At 41.0% G+C, this 26805-nt stretch overlaps 1 protein-coding gene across 2 annotated transcripts in view; it reads right to left on the bottom strand.

The window, feature by feature from the left end:
* Positions 1-6281: 6281 nt before the first annotated feature.
* Positions 6282-26805, bottom strand: part of MTBP (MDM2 binding protein) — a 201350-nt gene continuing 180826 nt past the window's right edge. For both annotated transcript variants that reach the window (XM_053715325.1, XM_053715326.1), the window contains exon 22: positions 6282-6974. In XM_053715325.1, coding sequence (XP_053571300.1) covers positions 6936-6974 — 39 coding nt within the window. In that variant the 3' untranslated portion in view covers positions 6282-6935. The remainder of the gene's footprint in view (positions 6975-26805) is intronic.

Below are 26805 nucleotides of genomic sequence, written 5' to 3'. Positions count from 1 at the left end.
TCTAAGGATCCATAAGGACAACATGAAAATCTGTACAACGTTGTTTCATAAGGAAACAGATAGAAATTCCTTACTTGATGTTACAAGTTGCTACCCTCCAAGCTTAAAGAGATCTTTGCCAAAATCGCAGTTTAAACGGGTGGTTCATAAAAATACTGATGCATCCAATAAAGAATGCCAGCTGATGGATATGCAGAGGAAATTTAAAGACCGTGGATATGGTTCTACTCAGAACAAGCACTGACTGAGTCGTTATCTATGACCCAGGAGCAAGCATTGAAGAAGGTTGACAAGGGAACGGCCTGCCAAAGGATGATTTTCACTACAACATTTTCTCCAGAAAAACTACATTTCTCAAAAACTCTGAAGGAACATTGGGACATTGTATCCAGCGACAATTCCTTACTATTTGCCACAATGGAAACACAGATGGCGGGATTCAAGAGGGGAAGGTCGCTGAAATACATGCTGCTGAAACCGGATAATTGTGATAGCTATATGCCAACATCTTGGTTGAGCACCACCAAAAAGGGTTGCTTCTGATGCAGTGGATGTACTACCTGTAGTGGCTTGACACAGAGTAATGTATTCACACATCCGTGGTCTAATAGGAAATTCTACATACAGCATAAGGCCACCTGTACCACTACATTTATTGTTTACCTACTTCACTGTCCTTGTGGCAGGTTTTATGTGGGGAAGACCCAAGATGATCGTAGGGCTAGAATGGCGAACCACCGGTCAGCAATCCGAAAGGCCATTAGGCTGTGAGAATCTGACCAACCGGTGGCTAGACATTTTTGTACTAACAAGCATAGGGTGTCGGATTTGCGGTACATCATAATTGATCATGTCCCTAGATGTAGCAGAGGGGGCGATAGGGCCAAACACCTACTACAAAGGGAGTCCCAGTGGATTTTTAATTTGGATACTATGTATCCAAAGGGACTGACTGTACATTTGGACTAACAGTGCTTTTTATAATAGTTGTTTTTGGTCCTGGGGAGGATGTGTTGCTCAACTAATATAGTCGACACAAGTATAGACGTTAGGATCCATCAGATGGAGGGGGTATAATTCACTTAGCGGTAGTAAACAAACTTATGTATTTGGGTGCATATGAGGCAGGTGTAGTGGGTACGTTTTAACAAAATTGTCCTGTAGGGACGTTTAGTAATATGGTTTACATTCTTTAGCCATGTCTCGGCATCTATCTGAAGTATTGGGCACTAATGGTTGAGTAGATGTGTTTTTTACAAGTCGTTTCTTAGGTGTATTATTGACACACCAATGATCTAAATAGTAGATTTAGGATTATATATGCAATCGCTAGGTAGATTACTTATGTTAGGCAGTGTTTTCATATAGTAGGCTAGTAGTGCTATCTTATTCCTAGAGGGTTGATTTGTGTATGATCAGTTCACTGTCATCTATATGTGTAACAGATGTATAATTTACTGTGTATTTCTACTTTGTGTTTTTAGTTCTGTCCCAGTCGTCTGCCAATAACGAAGTTCGTGCATGCGCAGTTGCGCTTCACGGACGCTGTGGAGGCTGACGTCCTGGCACGGTGGAGGTAAGGGGTGATAAATAATGGATTTGTAGATTTGTGTGTAAGTGGTCTGAGGACGGGTGAGACCCCGAAAACGTTTAATTAGTAAGTTCATTGTGAAACGGCGAGTGCCTTCTTTATTACATGATATACAGGTAGCCCTCAGTTTACGCCGGGGTTAGGTTCCAGAAGGAATGGTTGTAAATCGAAACCGTTGTAAATTGAAACCCAGTTTATAATGTAAGTCAATAGGAAGTGAGGGAGTTAGGTTCCAGGCCCCTCTCAAAATTGTCATAAGTAACACCTAATACATTATTTTTAAAGCTTTGAAAGGAAGACTTTAAATGCTAAACAGCATTATAAACCTAATAAAATAAGCACACAACACAGAATATATAATTAAACTAAGTTAAATGAACAATAACATTTGCTAAACAGCATTATAAACCTAATAAAATAATCACACAACACAGACTTCACTTGCATTTTTCTGCAAACAGTTCTTTCTATGCATTCCAATCTGGACTGATTTATAGACAGGAAGATCTTGTTCCTTTGAAATCTGCTTGATAGCTCAGGTCTGGTTAAACTTATTAATTTCAGCTTGCTTTGCTGCAACACAAGCGGACAGCTCCACCTACTGGCTATTTTAATAAATCCACTGGTTCTCAATGCTTTTCAATAGCAGTCACATGACTGGAAAAAAAGGTTGTTATTCTGAAACGGTGTAAATTGAACCGTTGTAAAACGAGGGCCACCTGTACATATATATATATATATATATATATATATATATATATATAAAAAAACATACAGAGAAAGTCCAGCACTCACTCACAAGCTCTCAGCTTAAATTAAAAACAAAAATGGAAGGGTTAGTTACCGCATCTGGCCAAATGGGACAAGCCGGAAGGGGACTACACTCTCAGACCGCACTGGGTACACATCCCTTAACCCTGCAACATGCTCAGCCCTGGGTGCTCACTGGCACTCACAGGAACCTGTGCTGTCCCCAGAGTCACAGACAGTTAACCCCAGACAGGTCTGGGTGCAAGAACCACAGGAAAAATTACAAAACAAATTAATACAACACACAGAGAAAGTCCAGCACTCACAAATGCTTTTAATCTTAGCTGAGAGCTTGTGAGTGCTGGACTTTCTGTGTGTTGTATTAATTTGTTTTGTAATTTTCCCTATGGGCCTTGCACCCAGGCCTGTCTGGGGTTAACTGCCTGGGGACAGCACAGCTTCCTGTGAGTGCCAGTGAGCACCCAGGGCTGAGCATGTTGCAGAATCATGGGATGTGTACCCAGTCCAGTCTGAGAGTGCAGTCCCCTTCCGTGTTTTATATATGTCTAGGGTGATTACATAAGCCTGTGCATCCTTTACTTGTTCCCAGGTTGTTTGATTGAGAGCTTGCATTGGGTGGCTGTTTTAGGGTTCCAGGTATTGGAAAGGACCTTGACGTGGTACCTGGGCTTGTCCCATTTGGCCAGATGCGGTAACCAACACTTCCATTTTTGCTTTTAATCTTAGCTGAGAGATTGTGAGTGCTGGACTTTCTCTGTGTGTTGTATTAATTTGTTTTGTAATTTTCCCTATGGTTCTTGCACCCAGACCTGTCTGGGGTTAACTGCCTGTGACTCTGGGGACAGCACAGCTTCTTGTGTCACTGAGCACCCAGGGCAGAGCATGTTGCAGGGTCATGGGATGTGTACCCAGTACAGTCAGTGTGTAGTCCCCTCACGTGTTTTGTATATGTGTAGTCTCAGGAATATATATAAAAAAAAAATAAAAAAAAAGAGAAAAATTATTTGATGCACAATTAGAAACAGTCTTTGTGTTTTTAATTGTGCATCATATAGAATTTTTCTTTTTTTGTACATAATTAGCGCTGCGGATTCTGTTAGCGCTCTACAAAAAAACAATAATAATTAATAAACTGTGTATATTTGCATATGCAATTTTATTATGTTTTTTCTATAAAGTGCAGGGACCTCTTGACTGTCTTATGTAATATTGATAGGCTCCTTTTGTCCTGTGCCTTCACTATTTACCTTGCATGCAATTTCTATGTTTATGCTTTTGGTGCAATCCCAGATATAGATCAAATGAATGAAAATATATATATATATATATATATATATATATATATATATATATATATATATATATATATATATATATATATATATATATATAAATAAATAAAATGAGAGCAGGTGGGATTTGCACACACTTCAAATAGGTAATCAATTTTCTTTATGCAGATAATATCCGGTGCAGTACCTTACAGGATCACCCTTCAGGTCCCAAAGTGATAATATTATGGAAAATAAAGGTAGCACACGTTTTCAAAAGGCTGAACCTTTTATTAGAGCAACATTTCGGGGCTCCTGCCCCATTTTCAAGCTAATTTACAACTGACACACACACCCTTTTTAAAGGGTCAAACATAAACCAGGAAACCAATTACAAAGCAGGGGTGTGTCTAACAGGTGCTTCACGTAATCACATATCCTGTGGGAAAAGAAAAAAAGCCAACACATCATTTTTTAACCCTTATCACCCCTTAGCAAGAATTGGACAACCTATTAAAAACACTTGCAGCAAGTCGCCAACCATATAAACATTACTACATCCAAAACAAAAAGTGCATTGAATCAGCTACACCTAACACTAATAATAATGACTGGTTTATATGTTTACATAGTTATCATAACAATGGTAAAAGGTCAAACTCCCTGTTTAACCCCTTGGGATGTAGAGTATTAAGGAGCCAAATCCATTTGGCTTCTCGATTTAGTAAGTCCCTATGCCTGTCGCCCCCTCTAAGCCTCTTGGGAGCACTATCTTTTACCAAATACCTAAGCTGATTGGCCTGATGACCCATTTCTGCGAAATGGGCAGGAACTGGCAAGTGCAACATTTTAGTATTACGGATGGTCGACATATGTTGGCAAATGCGGTCCCTTATCTTTTGGGTGGTCTCACCAACATATAGTAGCCCTCAGGGACACTTAAGCGCATAGACAACATAAGCCGAATCACATGTCTAATATCCTTTTATCTGATATTTTCTCCCTGTGTATGGGGGGATATAACTCCCCCCTTAATAACATTATTGCACTGAGCACACTCCAAACAAGGAAATGTACCTTCCTTGGGGGTTCCAAAAAAATTGTTTGTATCACTCCTAGGTTTCTCAGATATGGCATGTACCAATTTTCTACCTATCGTATGGCCCTTCCTATATGAGGCCCTAGGGACTTCCCTAAATTAGGGAAGTCGCTAGGGCCTCATATAGGAAGGGCCATACGATAGGTAGATCCGTAATCCGTAATACTAAAATGTTGCACTTGCCAGTTCCTGCCCATTTCGCAGAAATTGGTCATCAGGCCAATCAGCTTAGGTATTTGGTAATAGACAGTGCTCCCAAGAGGCTTAGAGGGGGTGACAGGCATAGGGACTTACTAAATCAAGAAGCCAAATGGATTTGGCTCCTTAATACTCTACATCCCAAGGGGTTAAACAGGGAGTTTGACCTTTTACCATTGTTATGATAACTATGTAAACATATAAACCAGTCATTATTATTAGTGTTAGGTGTAGCTGATTCAATGCACTTTTTGTTTTGGATGTAGTAATGTTTATATGGTTGGCGACTTGCTGCAATTCTTGCTAAGGGGTGATAAGGGTTAAAAAATGATGTGTTGGCTTTTTTTCTTTTCCCACAGGATATGTAATGACGTGAAGCACCTGTTAGACACACCCCTGCTTTGCAATTGGTTTCCTGTTTTATGTTTGACCCTTTAAAAAGGGTGTAAGTTGTAAATTAGCTTGAGAAAGGGGCAGGAGCCCCAAAACGTTGCTCTAATAAAAGGTTCAGCCTTTTGAAAACGTGTGCTACCTTTATTTTCCATAATTATATACACATATACATATATATATATATATATATATATATATATATATATATATATATATATATATATATATATATACACACACACACATATATATATATATATATATATATATATAAAAACACATACATATACACACACACACACACATATGCACAAAAAGTAATTGCATAAGAATGATGAAAGGGATAATATAGTTTCTGAAACAATTACTTTTTGTGTATATTTGATTCATATTTGCACCCACGTGGTTGAAGGAGGGTAGATAGTTTTTTTGACTGATAGATATATATATATTATATATACGGTATATATGCCAAAAAAATGAAGTAGCAAAAGTAGCAATCTGTAAACATAATTTATAAGAACAAGAGACGACAAAATAGCACAAGTTTCAATTCCATAGGTTAAACTTATGCTCTGTTAGTTTATATACATGACTAATATGTGAAGCCATATTATACAGATATTAAATATTAATAATCGTTATACTAGAGTAAATAGCTAGGAAGTACTTTCATACAGACTAGAGATCTGCTTCCAGTGACCTTGTTTGTGTTTACCACTACTGGGAGCAAGATGCTTTTCTGCCAGTTGAGTATACTTATTAACAAATAGCTCTATGCAAACGTTAAATATTTCTGCATGAAAAACTATTAGGTTAAAAGTGCCTTTTTGTGCCATACACAGTCCATAGAATATATATTGTATATTGGCTGATACGGACAAGTTCCAGAACCGATGGGCAGCAAAATAAAACAAAAAATGATGGGTTTGTTAAAAAATAAAAATCAGCACACACATTGTAAAAAGCACTTTTATTTTAGAGAGACAGAAAAACAGACTAACGTCCCTTTAACAGCAAATGCCTGATTTTCACTACTACAACGTAACACAGTTGCCCTCAGTATAACTAAATGAATTAGTTCCTTAGACAAGGACTAGCTATAATAGGTTTTCCAGATCTCATTTCTCTAACACAACATACATTACTTACACTAAATAAATAAAAATACACGCAATGGGCATTTGGCAAGATATTTATTATTTACATTTATATATTCATAGTGCGAAAGCTCAGTTTCTATAACCTTGAGGAAGGCCTTCATTATACTGGTGACTGGGCTCTCTCTGTACAAGGATCATTGTTCCATTGAAAAGGGGTTAATGCACTGCTTATAGTCTTCTAAAGCAAACTGATATATTCTGTTAACAGAACATTAGGTTCCAGGAAAACAAAGAATCTCCAGCAGTAGAACATAATGAATATTGTTAGAGCAGGAAGATAAAGTGCCAGATGTAAACACAGAATTGTAAGGTGGAGGAATACGTAAATAGTTTAAGTTAAGACTGTATAGATTACAAGGTTTAATGTACAAGTAGTATTTAATTTTACAACACAGCACATTCCAATAGTCCGCTAAGAATTAAAGGGAAAAGCTGACATTCTTCTTAGGTCATTTCTTCTTCAGCTTGTCTAATTCCCACTGTATTACCTGTAAGAACAAAAAATATATATATGTTATACAAACTAAAGCTTTTATATCTTAGCTAAATTCCTTAAAGAAAATTTTTTGCAGAGTTTTAAAATATTTACACTTTTTGAGTCACCAGCTCCTACTGAGCATGTGCAGGAATTCACAGAATATACGTATACGCATTTGTTATTGGCTGATGGCTGTCACATGGTACGTATACGCATTTGTGATTGGCTGATGGCTGTCACATGGTACAGGAGGAGTGGAAATAGACATAACTTTGAAATTTGTCAGAACAAAATCTACTACTCATTTGAAGTTCAGACTAAGCACTATTGCATTGTCTTGTTATCTTGCATTTGTTTATTATACAAAAGCTACTGCATTAACTGGTCCTTTAAAAGGGACATAGTACTAACAAAGAAATCATCCACATGAAAGCGCTTTTTAAAAAAAATAAAAATTTAAAACTTAAAATAGGAAGTAAAAGCTGTTTAAATTTAACCGAATACACCAATATAAATTGTACACTTCTACTAATGCTCTTGGCTTATAGGTTCTTCAAACTAATGCTGGAAAAGCATTAAAGGGCCATGATGCCCAAATGTTGAAACACTTGAAAGTGATGCAGTATAGCTGTAAAAAGTTGACTAGAAAATATCACCTGAACATCTCTATGTAAAAAAAGAAGATATTTTACCTCAAAAGTTCCTCAGTAGCCACATCCCATTGCAAATCAGTATGTCTGTCCCGGGACAGCTAAGGGAGTGAGCTTACGTGCACTCTCATCTTATTTCCCTATTCAGTTTAAAGGGACACTGATTCAGAAAGAGCATGCAATTTTAAGCAACTTTCTAATTTACTCCAATTATCAATTTTTCTTTGTTCTCTTGCTATCTTTATTTGAAAAATAAGGCATCTATGCTTTTTTGGGTTCAGTACTCTGGACATCACTTTTTTATTGGTGGATGAATTTATCCACCAATCAGCAAGGACAACCCAGGTTGTTCACCAAAAATGGGCCGGCATCTAAACTTACATTCTTGCATTTTAAATAAAGATACCGAGAGAATGAAGAAAATTTGATAATGGGAGTAAATTAGAAAGTTGCTTAAAATTTTATGCTCAATCTGAATCATGAAAGAAAAAATTTTGGTACAGTGTCCCTTTAAGGAAGTTTACTATGAAATCTCATGAGAGTTAAGTCAAATCTCATGAGATCACAGTAAAAGAGTTCATGACCTCAGCACTGCTGATGCTAATTGGCTGCTGTTCATTTCTTCATTTTATTTTTTTTTTTTTACCTGCAGCTGAGCAACAGCTGAGTATAAGTTTTTACACAGAACTTACTCTGCTGAGCTGAGGAAATTGTGAGGTAAAATATCTTCCTTTTTTACATAGAGATGCTCAGGTGATATTTTCCCGTCAGCTTTTTACAGTTATACTGCATCAGTTTTAAGTGATTTAGCATATGAGTATTATGTCCCTTTAAGCACTTATCAGCCAATGATAACTATCAGGAAGTACCTATCAGCCAACCAATGGTGATTTGTGCATGTGCAATTTGAAATAGCTAACTGAACAATATTAAATGTGCACTGCTAAACTGTCATACAAGAAAACAGCTTACTGGATGAGAAGCTGCGGGCAGAGATTGGCGGCCATTATCAGCTAACAAACTATACATTTTTTTTTTTTTTAAAAGCTTGTAGATGTGGAACACTGTTTACATACCAGGGGATTCCGGTAACCTTAAAGGAGGTTTGTTCCATTTTTACGTGACTGCAAATATGTTGTAATTGCATTTGATTTGGACTTCTTGTTTGTGCCTTTATTTGCTATCTTTTAGCCCTGAGCCCAATTATAAGCCCATAGGTCTTTATGGATATAAAGCCTCTGAGAAAAGAGATTACATTTGGTACCCAAAATATACAGGGTTGGAAAGTAGAATCCAGATTCAGAGGTAGAAGTTGTTGAAAGAATACCACTCTTCCCCAGAATAAAAATTAATGATTATTATTATTAACGGTTATTTGTAGAGTGCCAACAGATTCCGCAGCACTATAAACAAAGGCGGTATACAAGGTAGCAATTATTGGGATCAAATGGGTAGAGGGCCCTGCCTAGAGTCGCACTGTTGTTTTCAGCTCTTGAGAAGGTGATCTGCAAGCAGTTGGGCTCTTAGGCTTACATTCTAAGGAGGTTCATGGCGGATAACTATGGAGTAGAGGAACTGGTATAGGAAAGTTTAGTATAGGTTTGCACGCATCCCTGAATAGAAGAGTCTTTAGGGAGTGCTTGAAGCTTTCAAAAATAGGGGAGAGTCTTATGGAGCGAGGCAGAGGGTTCCACAAGATGGGAGCCAGTCTGGAAAGGTCCTCTAAACAGGAATGTGAGGAGGTAACAAGAGAGGAGGAGAGTAGGAGGGCGTGAATGGAGCGAAAGGGAGGGAGAGTATCTGGAGACAAGGTCGGAGATAGAGGAGAGCAGTGCAGTTGAGGTAGGGTTGCCACCTCAGCCATGTTTTCCTGGACACTTATAAGTTACACATGCTGCAGGGTGTGCAGAGAGGAATATGAATAGTGCTGTTCAGTGTCATTATTTGTGTGCTGCCCAGAGTTGAAATACATGTTCTTACCTGCACACCCTGCAGTATGTATAACTCATAAGTGTCCAGGAAAACATGGCTGATGTGGCAACCCTAAGTTGAGGGCTTTGAATGTCAGAGAAAGGAAAGGATGAGAGAATGGATTAAAACTTTAGTTGTGTCTTGTGTAAGGAAATGTCTAATTTTAGAGATGCTTTTAAGGTGGAAGCGGCAGGATTTAGCCAAGGCCTGAATGTGAGGAGTGAAAGAAAGATCTGAGTCAAGTGTGACCCCAAGACATCGGGCATGCGGGGTAGGGGTAATGATGGAGCTGTCGACAGTTATAGAGAGATGGGGTGTGGAGATTTTAGAAGAAGGGGGAAAATAGGGAGCTCAGTTTTGGAGAGATTTAGCTTAAAGAGACACTGAACCCAATTTTTTTATTTTGTGATTCAGATAGAGCATGAAATTTTAAGCAACTTTCTAATTCTCTCCTATTAACAATTTTTCTTTGTTCTCTTGCTATCTTTATTTGAAAAAGAAAGCATCTAAGCTAAGGAGCCAGTCATCTTTTGGTTCAGACCCTGGACAGCACTTGTTTATTGGTGGGTGAATTTATCCACCAATCAGCAAGAACAATCTAGGTTGTTCACAAAAAAATGGGCCGGCATCTAAACTTACATTCTTGTTTTTCAAATAAAGATGCCAAGAGAATAAAGAAAAATTGATAATAGGAGTAAATTGGAAAGTTGCTTAAAATTGCATGCTCTATCTGAATCACAAAAGAAAAAATGTGGGTTCAGTGTCCCTTTAAGGTAGTGAGAGGACATCCAGAAAGATGTGAGAAAGTAGATAGGTCTGGAGCAGAGATGTAGATTTGAGTGTCGTCGGCATACAAATTATATTGAAACCGTGGGACTTTATTAAGGAACATAATGATGACGTGTAGATTGAGAAAAGAAGGGGACAGAGGACAGAGCCTTGCGATACCCCAACAGAAAGTGATAACGGGGCAGAGGAAGCCCCAGAGAAGGCTACACTAAAGGTACAGTTAGGCAGGTAGGAGGGCTGTGTCACAAATTCCCGAAGGATTGGAGGGTTTGGAGCAAAAGAGGGTGGTCAACAGTATCAAAGGCTGCAGACAGATCAAGGAGGATAAGCAGAGAGAAGTGACCTTTGGATTTTGCTGTGAGTAGGTCGTTGGTAACCTTAACAATCGCTGTCTCTGTGGAGTGATGGCGCTCCTGTTCAGATGTTTCTACTAGGGGGAAGACTCTCCTGGTTCAGAGACATCTATACAAACACTGTTTCAGACACTTGGGTTCTGAGTATTCTTTTTACAGGTTAATCCAGATTGTTGGTCTACTGTTTCAAATTGTAGGCAGCATTTGTTACACTGGCCTCCTTTCTGATCTCTGGGGATCACATAGCAATAGGAGACTTTTATACTACAGGGACAGCAGCAAAAACTAAATTTATGCTTACCTGATAAATTACTTTCTTTTACGATATGACGAGTCCACGGATTTCATCCTTACTTGTGGGATATTAACCTCCTGCTAACAGGAAGTGGCAAAGAGCACCACAGCAGAGCTGTATATAGCCCCTCTCTTCCCCTCCACCCTCAGTCATTCGGCCGAAGGTATAGGAAGAGAAAAGGAAAGGCTAAAAAGGTGCAGAGGTGACTGAAGTTTACAAAAAAAGAAAAAGAAAAACTATCTTAAAAGAACAGGGTGGGCCGTGGACTCGTCATATCGTAAAAGAAAGTAATTTATCAGGTAAGCATAAATTTAGTTTTCTTTTACAAAGACATGACGAGTTCACAGATTTCATCCTTACTTGTGGCAAACCAATACAAAAGCAATAGGACACGGATGAAAGGGAGGGACAAGACAGGAACCTAAAACGGAAGGCACCACTGCTTGAAGAACCTTTCTCCCAAAGATAGCCTCAGAAGAAGCAAAAGTATCAAATTTGGAAAAAGTGTGAAGGGACGACCAAGTCGCAGCCTTACAAATCTGTTCAACAGATGCATCGTTTTTAAAAGCCCATGTGGAAGCCACAGCCCTAGTAGAATGAGCCGTAATTCTTTCAGGAGGCGCTGTCCAGCAGTCTCATATGCCAGGCGGATGATACTTCTCAGCCAAAAAGAAAGAGAGGTAGCCGTAGCTTTCAGACCCCTACGCTTTCCAGAATAAACTATGAATAATGAAGATGATTGACGGAAATCCTTAGTTGCCTGTAAGTAAAACTTTAAGGCACGGACCACGTCCAAGTTATGTAACAGACGCTCCTTCTTAGAAGGAGGATTAGGACACAAGGAAGGAACAACAATTTCCTGATTAATATTCTTATTCGAAACAACGTTAGGAAGGAACCCAGGTTTGGTACGTAAAACCACCTTATCAGAATGAAAAATGAGATAAGGAGAATCACACTGTAGCACTGAAAGCTCAGAAACTCTTCGAGCAGAAGAAATAGCAATCAAAAACAGAACTTTCCAAGATAATAGTTTAATATCTATGGAATGCATAGGTTCAAACGGAACCCCTTGCAGAACTCGAAGAACTAAATTCAAACTTCAGGGAGGAGTAATAGGTCTAAATACAGGCTTAATTCTAGATAGAACCTGACAAAAAGACTGAACATCTGATACATTTGCCAAACGTTTGTGAAACAGAATTAACAAAGCTGAAATTTGTCCCTTTAAGGAACTTGCTGATAACCCTTTCTCCAATGCTTCTTGGAGAAAAGACAAAATCCTAGGAATCCTAACTTTACTCCATGAGTAACCCTTGGATTCACACCAATAAAGATATTTACGCCATATCTTATTATAGATTTTTCTAGTGACAGGCTTTCTAGCCTGTATCAAAGTATTGATAACTGAATCAGAGAATCCTCACTTCGATAAAATCAAGCGTTCAATCTCCACGCAGTCAGTTGCAGAGAAATTAGATTTGGATGTTGGAAAGGACCTTGAATGAGACGGTCCTGTCTCAACGGAAGTTTCCACGGTAGCAGAGAGGACATGTCCACTAGATCCGCATACCAAGTCCTGCATGGCCACGCAGGCGCTATCAGGATCACTGAAGCTCTCTCCTGTTTGATTCGAGCAATCACGCGTGGGAGGAGAGGAAACGGCGGAAACACATAAGCTAGGCTGAACAACCAAGGTACAGCCAAGGCATCTATCAGTTCGGCCTGAGGATCCCTTGACCGGGATCCGTATCTTGGAAGCTTGGCATTCTGACGAGATGCCATCAAATCCAATTCCGGTCTGCCCCATCTGAGAATAAATGAGGAAAATACCTCCGGGTGAAGTTCCCACTCCCCCTTATGAAAAGTTTGTCGACTTAGAAAATCTGCTTCCCAGTTCTCTACCCCTGGGATGTAGATGGCTGACAGATGACAAGAGTGGGCTTCTGCCCAACTGATTATCTTGGATACTTCTATCATCGCTAAGGAACTCCTTGTTCCCCCCTGATGATTGACATATGCCACAGTCGTTATGTTGTCTGACTGAAATCTGATGAATTTGGCTGAAGCCAACTGAGGCCACGTCTGAAGTGCATTGAATATTGCTCTCAGTTCCAGAATATTGATTGGAAGTAAAGACTCCACCTGATTCCAAACACCCTGAGCCTTCAGGGAGTTCCAAACTGCACCCCAGCCCAGAAGGCTGGCATCTGTTGTCACAATCACCCACGAGGGTCTGCGGAAACAAGTCCCCTGGGACAGATGATCTGGCGACAACCACCAAAGAAGAGAGTTTCTGGTCTCTTGATCCAGAATTATCTTTGGAGATAAATCCGGATAATCCCCATTCCACTGACCGATCATGCACAGTTGCAGTGGTCTGAGATGAAAGCGAACAAACGCAACGATGTCCATTGCCGCTACCATTAAACCGATTACCTCCATACACCGAGGCTCTGATGGCCGAGGAATGGACAGAAGTGCCCGGCAAGTATTCAAAATCCTTGATTTTCTGACCTCCGTCAGAAATACTTTCATGGCTACCGAGTCTATCAGAGTTCCCAAGAAATGAACCCTTGTCTGTGGAACAAGTGAACTCTTCTCTATGTTCACCTTCCAGCCGTGAGCTCTCAGAAAAGACAACACTGTGTCCGTGTGAGATTTTGTCAGATGATATGTTGACGCCTGAATCAGAATATCGTCCAGATAAGGCGCCACTGCTATCCCTTGCGGTCTGAGAACCGCCAAAAGAGACCCTAGAACCTTTGTGAAGATTCTGGGTGCTGTGGCCAACCCGAAAGGTTTGTCCAAGAAGGCAAACCTTAGAAATTTGTTTAGACACTTGAGGTCCAAAATGGGTCTGAACATTCCCTCTTTTTTGGGGACCACAAATAGGTTTGAGTAAAACCCCTGTCCCTGTTCCAATTTTGGAACAGGACAGATTACTCCCATAGTAAAAAGGTCTTTTACACAGCGTAAGAACGCCTCTTTCTTTATCTGGTTTGCAGATAATTTTGAAAGATGAAATCTCCCTCTTGGGAGAAAATCATTGAATTCCAATTAATAACCGTGGGTCACTATTTCTAGTGCCCAGGAATCCTGAAATCTCTTGCCCAAGCCTGAGCAAAAAAAGAAAGTCTGCCCCATACTAGATCCGGTCCCGGATCAGGGGCCACCCCTTCATGATGTCTTAGGACCAGCAGTGGATTTTTTGGATTGTTTACCCTCATTCCAGTTCTGATTGGGTCTCCAGTTCTTATTCCAGTTCTGATTGGGTCTCCAGATTGGGAAAAATTCCCTTCCTGCTTTGTGGAAGAAGAAGCGGCGGGTCCTCCTTTAAAGTTCCGAAAGGAACGAAAATTATTCTGTTTACACCTCATTTTAACCGACCAATCCTGAGGTAGGGCAGGGCCCTTACCTCCTGTAATATCAGAAATGATCTCCTTCAATTCTGGCCCAAAAAGGGTCTTACCTTTAAAGGGAATAGCTAAAAGCTTATGTTTTGATGACACATAAGCAGACCAAGATTTGAGCCACAATGCTCTACGTGCTAAAATAGCAAATCCTGCATTTTTTTGCCGCTAATTTAGCAATTTGAAAAGCGGCATCGGTAATAAAAGAATTAGCTAGCTTAAGAGCCTTAATTCTATCTAGAATGTCATCTAATGGAGTCTCAACCTTAAGAGACTCTTCTAGAGCCTCAAACCAAAAAGCTGCTGCAGTAGTTACTGGAGCAATGCAAGCCGTAGGTTGTAAAAGAAATCCCTGATTAACAAATAATTTCTTTAGTAGACCCTCTAATTTCTTATCCATAGGATCCTTGAAAGCACAACTATCCTCAATGGGTATAGTAGTACGCTTAGCTAGGGAAGATATAGCTCCCTCTACCTTAGGGACCGTTTGCCATGAGTCCCAAATGGTATCTGATATAGGAAACATTTTCTTAAAATTAGGAGAGGGAGAAAACGGTATACCTGGTCTATCCCATTCCTTACTAATAATTTCCGAAATTCTCTTAGGAACCGGAAAAACATCAGTGTAAGTAGGAACTTCCAAATATTTATCCATTTTACACAATTTAAATTGCTGCACCCAGAAGCAAGGGCAGAAATAAGGCTTTAGAAGTACTTATATCAACATGTAGTCAAAAGATAGATAAAAATACACTCTGCACCTCGTCACAGCACTGCTGTGGTGCCTACCTGCCCCCAGGGTACTTCGAATCAAGTTTCCAAACCTTCAGACCAGCTACACAGTCCAGGAGCCACCGAGTTACTGTTTGCTGCTGCTAAGCCTGAAGAAATTGTGCCAAAATAGGCTCAGCCCCTTAAGGTCAAAAGTCGGAGTAGGCCCAAACAACACCGCATGGAAATGCAGTTTTGCACAAAAGTAAAAATACACACACAATACAACCCTCAAGCATAAAACAAATAAGTTTTAAGTGCCAAAAATAAAAAAACATAAAACATTGTTTCTTATATTGTCTCCCATGTCACATAATGCCCAAATATCAACTAATGATAAATATAAAAATAGGGACTCCAGTAACACCCCTCTTATTAAAATAGGTTTTACTGCTTACCCTATTCCCATTCAGGGAAATAATGCCAGCCAGTTCTGATACACCAAGTCTCCTCAGAAAAAAGGCTGCACATACCTTAATGCTGCTAGTAGCATGAAACCGGTCTCCACACTGAAGATGTCTCAGAAGTCTTGTGGGAACCAGCGTGGATCTTAGTTACAAATGCTAAGATCATCAAACCTCAGGGCAGAAATCTTCTTCCATATCCCCCTGAGGAAAATAGTATGCACCGGTACCATTTAAAATAAAAAACTTCTTGATTGAAGAAACTAAAACTAACACCTCACTTTACAATGTCTTCCTAGTATAACACAGGCAAAGAGAATGACTGGGGGTGGAGGGGAAGGGAGGGGCTATATATACAGCTCTGCTGTGGTGCTCTTTGCCACTTCCTGTTAGCAGGAGGTTAATATCCCACAAGTAAGGATGAAATCCGCGGACTCGTCATATCTTTGTAAAAGAAACAAACATTTATAATGTGTCATTTTAAAAATCTAAATACTCTGTTAACAAGTCTATGCTATCCAAAATACAATAATAGCTGGATAGTGAAACCTTTTAATAATAAACTGCATGACGGGGCGGAGTCAAGCAGCCCAGGCTAATGGCTGAACACTAAGACGGCTCTGCAGACCTAAAAGTTGCCAAGACAAGTTATGATAGATACATAATCGTCAACTGCCTGAACTTGAGGGGGGGACTTAACATCATAAAGAGAGGTGACATTTTAAGCCAAAAAAAGGGGCTGCATAATTCGATCAACCTCGCTTAACCTTGGGAGTCCGTGGAGCTGCGCCATCACAGATGCACATGTCCGGGGGATGAGGCACGCCTCACACATAGAGCGCCTCGACCGGAGATAACAAGGCTGAAGCCACTGCAGGCTGCTTGGTCGCTGCGACAGTGTAAGAGAACGAGCAGCACAGAAGTTACCACTGTATTGGATACTGAGCACGGATCTTTACACACACGCACCGGCTCATATTAATGCTGCGCCACAAGCTGAAGACATCTGCTGGGAACAGCACACTTTAAATCGGGGAGAGAAGGGATAAACAACTCAAAGAGGTAAGACCAAAAGGTGTCATTAACCTCCACATACAAGCCGCATGGGTTCTTAATAGACTTCCGGTGTCTTATAATTACCGCAACACCAGCCAGTGCTTAACCTAAGGTTATTTTCAAACTTCTTTTAAGGCCCTAAACACTTGAAACGTCATACAAACTGCCCTGATCTAAGAGACTCACTAGTAGCTCCTCAGTGAGCATATAAATAAATACCGCTTGCATTTAACTAACGGCACTAACCAAAGTGCTAACCCCACGGGCATGCCCTGTAAACGAGCCCCAAAACCAGATAAGCAGGCCTCCTCTTTGCTCATGAGCCATTATATGAAACCCCAGCCACATTCAACTGCAGATCTTATAGACCAGAACTCGCAGCCAGAGATCCCTCATAGGGATTTACCACAAGCCATGGAACATGCAGAGGCCACTACTATCACCAGGGAAGACCTAAAGCTACTCTCCTCTAAAGAGGATGTTAAAGAAATTCTGACGTTCAGGGTCTCTTTGGAGAGCTCAAGAGAGATGTGGTACAGCTTACTACCAGATTAGACACAACAGAACAGACACAAGCCACAGTACATACTGAAGTTGGTAAAAACTCCCAAAATATTACACAGCAAAATGACGCCATTAATTTCCTCATGGATAAAATAGAGGACCTAGACAATCGCAACAGAAGGAACAATCTGCGTATCAGGGGCATCCCTGAGTCAGTGTCCCCAGTGGCTCTTAACGGATATCTCCAAGCACTATTTAGGGTGAAAAAGAGCACCCCGTCCTCCCCAGACATCTCACTGGAAAGAGCCCACAGATCGCTACGTCCCAAACCTACTGCTAAGGCCCCTCCAAGGGATTTAATAATCCGTTTCCTATGCTTCGTGGACAGAGAAGACATTGCCAGAGGGGCCAGAACTAAAGCCCCATTGACACATGCTGGCATATCACTGCAAGTTTTTTCAGATCTGTCGCCTGCATTGCTGCAGAAGCGAAGAGACCTCAGACACAAACGCTCAGAACCCATAACATTCCATATTGCTGGGGGTTCCCTCTCAGTATTATAGCAACTCTCAATGGACAAACTGTGGCCTACAGAACAGAACAAGACCTCCCAAATTTCTACAAGGTCTTGGGTATCTCGCAGAATAGAAACACAAGCAATGAAGAGGCACTCCAATCTCAACCTCCCCAAAAGGATTGCCAGCTCGTGTCTCCGACTCCTGTCCTTGAGAAAGGGCGGGTCCCGGCCATGAGAACAGGCACCAAATCCTGGTCAGAAGGCCCATCAGGATCAGACTCTTTATGGGGACAATGACACTCTACATATCTTTAGGACTATCTTATCCATTGAGAACTCCCTGGCAGTTCGAACAGCTGTAATATTCTTAGAAATAAAAAAGAGGGCGCCACATAGCGTGATATTGTTGACTCAAAATCCAAATGAGTAGTTATTATCGTCGCTTACCAGAGATCAATGCACCGTATTGTAACCGGTGCTGGCAGGCAGGCTAACACTTTCAGTGGTTAGCACACTGGGTGGCCTCAGGCAGGCTGTACACAGATGGTACTCAGCGTTTACTTGATTGGTGTGCGTCTATGCAGCTGATGAGTCAGACACTGTGGTGGATCGGACACTTTGAAACCTTTCTCAGGAAAGAGACACTGCGGTAGATCGAACACTTTGACACCTTTACCAGGAAGGATCGAAAGAGAACAAAGGACAACTTCCGTGTATAAAATAAATGAGTTTTAATCCATAAAAACTGCTACGCGTTTCTAGACCTACACCGGTCTTTTCTTCAGGCATACAAACAATGATCCATCATCCCACATGAACTTTATGGTTTGTTCTTAGACCAATATCACTTATTAACATTTTTTCTTAGCGCACCCCGATCACGGTTCCCTTAGGGGTTCCCCTCTCATAGCTGTAATATTCTATTTGATGTTGAGGGTGATCCTACTTTCTAGGGGTCCCCTATGGGGCCGCTGGGAAATGATCACATAGCATTGAAAGATCAGTTCTGAGAGATGTTGAAGATATGTCGTAATGCAGATGAGTATAATATAATATAATGTGTTAGTCTAAATTGTTATTACTGTTCACGGTTTTGAATGTTCTGTTTGAATTTTGTTGAATTAGTTTACTATACTACTCGGACGAAGACACAAATTTACACCCACACTGAACACCTACAGCCCTACCTACTCAGACACCAGACAAACGACATCCCCTCACGATACTGATACAACCAACATTCAGATCTAGGACAATACTACAAGACATAGAGCTATCAGTATTGAAAAATACTCAGGATATAGGATGCGTAACACTGAAGCTTAATCTTTTTGACATGTGATGATATCAGGAGCTAATATAGGCCATCTTGCGTTAACAATACTGAGAGTTTCACAACACTACACTAAGACTTCACACATAATGCCCAAGAGACAACATGGGACTATCTGTAGAAACTTTACCGACGCCCCCCATCCAATGACTGCAGTAACTCTCCCTCAACACACGTGTGTCCCCCCCTGAGGCGTTGACAAACTAAGATCGTTAAATAGCAATATAATATCATACCAAAAAACCACAACACATCATATGACTGACCAACAGGCAACAAACAATAGGTCTCATTCCCCGCAATTTATTGTTAACATTAATATTTTATTGTTACTGATCTGAAGGCTTGTCCCAGCTGAGATTAGATAATTGTTATCTCAGTTAGGGTGCAGGGAGACTTTCTGCTCCCAGCATTCTGTTTGTTTATTGACGCAAATATTATACTGTACTAGTATACCACCGACACCTGTTTGGAGCGTGGACGGTGCTCTCTCTCCTTACTTACCTTCTGTACCCTCCCCTTCCTTCCCCCATTCATTACTAACAGGCTAGATATGACAGCGAAACATAAGCTATACAGTTGCGGGACACTCGCTGGTCTCATCCTCATACTACATACTCTGATAAACACAATGATGGATACAGGAGGATCACAATCCATCACCTTCACCACCATAAATGTCAAAGGCTTTAATACACCACAAAAAAGAAATATCGTACTCACAGAACTACACAAACAAAAAAGCACATTCACATTTTAAAAAAGGTAGAGAACCTTGTTGGCTCCATCACAAATACCCTACAGCTTTTTTCGCCTCTGGCCCAACTAAAAAAAATGGAGTAGGCATCCTCATTAGAAAGGACATCCTAGTAATATGTGCTGGCGACACTGCGGTGAGATAGCTGACGGGACTGCTTTACAACAGGCCTATCACACTAGTTAACGCGTACTTCCCTAACCGGGCGCAAAAAACCTTTATGAGATACATGTCTGGTAAGATACTTGACAACAAAAAAGGAATGCTAATAATAGGAGGTGATTTGAATACCCCATTAGATCCAAATTTAGACACACACGGAAGCTGCTCACACATACCGAAAAAAGACATTAAAATAATCAATACTCAAATTCACAACCTAGCTCTCCACGATGTCTGGCGCACCTTTCACCCCACTACACAAGACTTCACCTTCTACTCTCACCCACATAAATCTTACTCTCGTATTGATTATATCCTAACTGACGCACTTACACTTTCTTTAGTCAAAAACACCCGTATACACTCAATCACATGGTCTGACCACGCTGCTGTCTCATGCACTGTCAACTGGCCTGAAAAGCCAATTGCACCCTTCCAGTGGAGATTGGAAGATTACCTCCTAGATAATCCGATTGTCGGCCAAGAAATAGAAAAAGCACTGATAGAACATTTTCACCATAATGATGATACTGAAACTTCCCACGCCAATATCTGGGAGGCGCATAAATGCGTCCTAAGAGGCGAGTTCATTAAGCATAAGGCCAACTTAACCAAACAACACAGGCTTAAAGTTGAACAACTTTTGGGTAAAATATGAACACTAGAATTGACACAAACAATCTCCCAAAAACGACACATTACTAGAAGAATTAAAAACAGCTAGGACAGAACTTAACGACCTCATGCAATATGAGTACCAGAAACAAGCATTTACTCTTCAACAAAAATACTACGAGCAAGGAAATAAGTCAGGTAAAATATTGGCCAGACAAATTCGCAGGAGACAGTTAAAATCACATATGTATGTGGTTAAAAACAAAGACGGTCTGGAGAAAGGGGATAGCATAGCCATAGCAGATATCTTCCATAAATACTATGCATCATTATATGACTTAGCAGGTCCCCTCCCCCACCCACATTTAACCGGGATTAAGAGAAACAAGCTGAACCACTATTTAGAAGACGTCCAAACCCCTACTCTTACGGAAGATCAATCTCATGCATTAGATTCCCCAATTGATATTGCAGAAATTAAGACAGCCATTAAAAACTTACCTGCTGGAAAAAGCCCGGGCCCCGACGGGTTTAGCACGAAGTATTACAAAAAATTCTCCCAGATTCTTGCCCCCAAACTACATAAAACATTTAATGCCCTCGAGGAAACAGGTGGCTTTCCAAAGTCCATGTTAGAAGCACACATTGCCGTAATACCAAAACCGGGAAAACCCCCAAATGTCCCTCAGAATTTTCACCCCATATCCCTCCTTAACAGACGTTAAAATTTTTGCCAAAATTCTAGCAAATAGACTGAATCCAATGCTCAATCAAATTGTCTCCCCGGATCAGGTGGGCTTTATTCCCAACAGGGAGGCAAGGGATAACACTTTGAAAATCAGTCAACTTATCACATACGCCCAAGTCAATCACATCCCATTATCTCTTATTTCCACCGATGCCGAGAAGGCATTTGACAGGGTAGACTGGGATTTTCTCAGGTCTGCCCTGTCCAGATTCAACATTGGTCAAAAGTTCATTAGTAAAGTATTCTCTCTGTATTCGGAACCTACAGCCAGGGTCAAAGTCAACTCGATTCTATCAGAACCCTTCCATATTAAAAATGGCACTCGCCAAGGATGCCCTCTATCCCCCATCTTATTTGCGCTATCCATAGAAATGCTAGTGCACAAAATCCGATCAAATCCATTAATTAAGGGTATCTGTACAGGGCATGCCGAATATAAACTGGCAATGTATGCGGACGACGTCCTCCTGACAGTTACAGATTTAGAAAAGTCGCTACCCCCCCCTCATGAAAGAGTTTGAAGAGTATGGCATGCACTCTAACTTCCATATTAACTTGAGTAAGTCAGAAATACTACATATAAATGTCCCAACTCACACAACGGAAACACTAAAAGCATCATGCCCCCTACGCGTTCAGGACAAACGACTTAATTATTTGGGTATATATTTGACAGCAGATACACAAACTTCGTTCCTGGCAAATTATAAACCACTACAAGCAGACATTATTAGGGATTTGTCCTGTTGGAAAAAGAAACCACTTTCCTGGATAGGGAGAATACATGTAATAAAGATGAACATTCTACCCAGGGTTTTATACTTGTTACAGGCCCTACCTATCCCTCTACCTAAAAGCTACATAACACAAATACAGAGAAATATAGAACAGTTTATATGGGGCTCTGTTAGACCTAGGATACCCAGAAAGACCCTATATATGACCAGAGAAGGTGGGGGCCTTGGCGTACCTGATTTGGAGAGATATAGACTTACAATAATCATACAAAGACTCACAAATTGGTGTCACAACTCAATTCACAAACAGTGGATTCATTTGGATAGAGAGATATTAAAAATGGCTAATGTGAGCAGTCTGAGCTGGCTTCAACCTGCAGACAGACCCAAGATAATATCTCGCTATCCCCTCCTCGTGGAATTATTTTCACAGTGGGACAAACTGGTGGCAACCAGTACACACATTTCATCCAAACCTTCTCCTTTGTCCTCCTTATCTAATAACCCTGAAATCCCTTTTCTCCACCCTTGTCGATACATACCACAATACGCTCCCTCGATCCCAACACATACATGGAACAATATCACCAAGAATGGAAAACTTATCACACGACAAGAACTTGCTGAAAAAGAACCGTGGCTACCTACCTCCTGGTACTCATATACGCAACTGTCACACTATCTTAGTTCCCACAAACAAAAGCGTGAGCTCACTAGGCCCCTCACAAGATTTGAATCTTTATGTGCATTACCCTTCATACCACGTCACACAATTTCCACCATATATAAGATTCTATTAAGCACAGAGGCCTCCCTTCATACTGTTACAAATGGCACAGTGACTTAGGCGCTGAGATAGACGCTAAAGAATGGGGGAGGGCGTTCACACATCATAAAAGAGCACCTGTCTCTGCAAAAATCCAAGAAATGAACTAAGTTCCTGGCCCGGTGGTATCTTACGCCTCTGAGGCTATACAAAATATTTAAACACACTAGTAATATGTGCTGGCGACACTGCGGTGAGATAGCTGATCTCTTGCATATTTGGTGGACTTGTCCCAGACTAGACTCCTTTTGGGATTCGGTTTTTACACACATGAACAAAACACTTTCATCTCAAATTCCCCGAGACCCACGTACCCTACTCCTGCTTGACCTACCAGACCTCAAAGACGACGCTAAAATGTCACTACTATATATAATGTTAAGCAGTGCAAAAATCCTAATACCGCAGAGATGGAAAACACAACACATACCTACCCTGGGTATGTGGATAGAGCAGGTAAATACATTATTGGCTCTGGAGAGATACCATTTCCGTAGGGTAGGAAAGATTACAACACATGAACTTATGCTCATGAGATGGAGCACCTCCAAGACCATACAGTCTGACTAACAGACTTTATAATATAATAACCTATATCAAAAACTCTACAAACCCCCTACCCCTCGCCCGGGGTACACCCCCCCCTACACCTTTGTACCCCCCTCAACCCCTGCTCCCGGCAGTGTTGTTGGCAGGTCAGACTGGGACAAAGAATATATAACCATGTTAACAGGAAAATCTATGTTAGAGAGAGCCTCTGAGACATTACTCACCCAGTTTTTCATTTATTTTATTGTTGTACTGTTATATGTGTACTTATGTACCTATAGATCCCAAGTTATAGTACGCCTGCCCTGCCAAGTTTATAAAGTTATAAAATGTGGACTCGCTAAACATCAAGGAACTTTCGTAAAAAAAACAAAAAACTTTACATATGCTGGAGTCCCGGACAATATAGTTCTTTAAGGCAAGAGGCGTTCATTTAGAATTACATTGTAAAGAGCAATAACCTATTCAGACTGTCTTCTTCCTTTTTTTTTTTTTTTTTTTAATGTCGTTGATTCCTGCATCGATGTACAGAGTTCCTTCTTTTATGTTCTTACATTTTGTACCGTATTTGCTATATCAATAAAAGATATTTAAAACTCAAAAAATAAATAAATAAACTGCATGACAGATGTAGCAGCCCTAAATACTTGAAATATAATTATATCAAGAACTCAAAAATGTATTCTTTAAACTCCTATAAATGCAGCAGAAAAAACATTTTCTACTATTTAAAACAAGTCTGTTAGGGGGGCGGAGCCTGGCCACGCAGGGTGATGGCAGCATAAAAATTGGCTCTGATGCTCCACACCCGGTTAATACCTATAAATTAGTATCAACACCCTAAATTTTGATAATCTCCCTCACTGATCTTCCTACAACAATAGCCTGTACCTTCCTTTAGGGCTGAAATCATTCCGGAGCTGTACTTTTTATACCTTTGTGCCGAAGCTGACGAATTGAGGCCTGGCCTGCAGCGGCTCCCTGACGCGACATAGTGGAGGCGTGCTGACCGCTGAGACAAACCCGCTCCTCTGATCACACTCGGAGGATATCGTGACCGCAAATACTCGCAAAGTGACTCGGCGGGGAATAGAGCAAGCTGCTTTTTACTGAACTCTGCCTTTAACGGCTGTGCCTGCTGGCGGGAACACCGCACCACGGAGGAAGGCGATACATGGCGGTTACCTCAGAGGCTAAGAGATCACTACCGGAGATCGCATGAACACCCTCAGAAGCCGGTAAGAGACCTTCCTTACAAAACAGCTCCACACCTTACGCCCCATATGCATATAACACGGAGCTTTCTTACACAATCCAACCTGCATGCCAAATTCTCAATCAGGGACAAAGCCTTACATCGAAAGAGACAGCTAGCATAATAGAGACTTTTTTTTTTCTCACACTCTGCCCTAAGTCATCGCTCACAGACCGCTAAAATCACCTAGAGCCACGTGGGGCCCATATAGACTTAACTGCCTTAACCACCTAACAGGCCTGCTGCAGAGTCTCACTGTGCTCTCCCTGTCACTCTCATCTGTTGTCGCCTGGTCTGATGCTCGCTGTGAAATATGGCCAGCAGGAAGAATAGTAATAAACCTGAAAAAGGAGTCAGGTCCTCAAGCCTCACTAATTTTCTTAGAGTCTCACCACCTAACTTAGAACCCTCAGAATCCAGACCCCCCTCTCCCACCCACATGGCTGTTGAAATACCCAGCACAGAGACCTCACAACAGCAAGTATACCTCACAAGACATGACCTCAACACCATCTCTTCTAAAGAGGACATAAATAAAGTGCTCTCAGAAATGAGGTCTCTGTTTGGTGACATAAAAAAGGACATAACCCAGGTTACCCAGCAAGTACAGGCCTTAGAGGCCAAACATGAAACCATTCAAACAACAGTCACTACCAACTCTCAACTGCTTAATGAACATGAGGAGCATATTCAGTTTTTACTTTCAAAAGTTGAGGATTTAGACAACAGGGGGCGTCGCAACAACATTAGGATTAGGGGGACCCCTGAATCCGTTTCCCCAAAAGCTTTAGAGGGTTATCTGCAGGACTTGTTTCGCACGTTGAAAGGCACACCTGAATCGCCAAACATACCTATCGAGAGAGCTCACAGGGCCCTCAGACCTAGGCCCCCACCCAAGGCCCCACCTAGAGACATAATTGTTAAGTTCCTTAGCTACAAGGACAAGGAATCAATCACACTAAAGGCAAGAAACACCAAAAATTTCACTCACGCAGGAATCCCTATACAAATCTTTTCTGACCTTAGTCTAGTCACTTTACAGAAAAGAAGGGATCTCAAATTTATCACCTCTGAGCTCCAGGCTAATGGGATACAATACAAGTGGGGCTTTCCGGTATGTTTGATGGCTTCCAAAAATGGCGTGCAAGCCATTTACAGGTCCCCAAATGACCTACCTGAGTTTTGCAAGACACTTGATATAGATATCCAGCAACCGGAGTCTTCCGGGACTTTTCCCCAGGACTTCCCACCTCAAAGCTCTAAGGGCCCATCTCACACAAGGTGCACTTGAAAAACCCAGCCTTATGAGACCCTAACGTTACACTCATTTATCTCAGGGGCACAGAATGCCATAACTCTCCCATAGCATTGACTATGCGTCTGGAGACGCTGTACCCTGATAAGGCCGGGTTTAACTGTTATTGTCTGACTACTAATTGTTCTTTTTCCCCTTACAGTTATCTAAGTTGGGATTTAATATGTTTTGTTGCCTAATGAAGTATGTTATGTGCGGAGACTACCATGTTTTTGTGACTACCAGGGGCCCACCGTGAAGTCCCACACAACCACTCATTTAGGTCGGTAGTTCTTAGTTTAATTCTAGTTAGACATAGATACCCGAGGGCACAGCCCTCCCAGTTTCCTGTCCCTACAATAAGACATCTCATACATGCCCAATAACATCGGCTAGGTTAAATACTACCCCATATTACCCGCAATTCTTGAGCAATTTGACCTGCATGACTTAATGTTTGGTGTTCATAAAACGCTATAGTTCACTTTATATACGATAAATTGCTCACTGCTCTAGGCAAATGAACCGATAGGTCTTATTCCCATCCCCCATTTGCTCAAGATGGGGCCATATCTAGTTTACCCTTTACCCCTATGGGCATTTATTCTAATAGTGAAGGGACCAACGTAAGGGGGACTTACCCCTGACCCTTCCTAGGAGGCCCTACACACTCAAGACTTTGGCCTGGGCAATAAAATCCCCCTTAAAGGGAACCAGCTCACTAGTTTTATTTTTATCATGTAGGGTTCTGTAAAGGAAGAATGTTGTATTTATTACTGTAAATGTTATTGTTTTTCAGGCCTTCCATTTACAAACAATGTTGTACCTATTTTTACATTTGC

Source organism: Bombina bombina, chromosome 5, assembly GCF_027579735.1.
Source record: "Bombina bombina isolate aBomBom1 chromosome 5, aBomBom1.pri, whole genome shotgun sequence".
Lineage (NCBI taxonomy): Eukaryota > Metazoa > Chordata > Amphibia > Anura > Bombinatoridae > Bombina > Bombina bombina.
The sequence above is the reverse complement of the archived record's forward strand: the minus strand, read 5'-3'. Positions and strand labels throughout refer to the sequence as shown.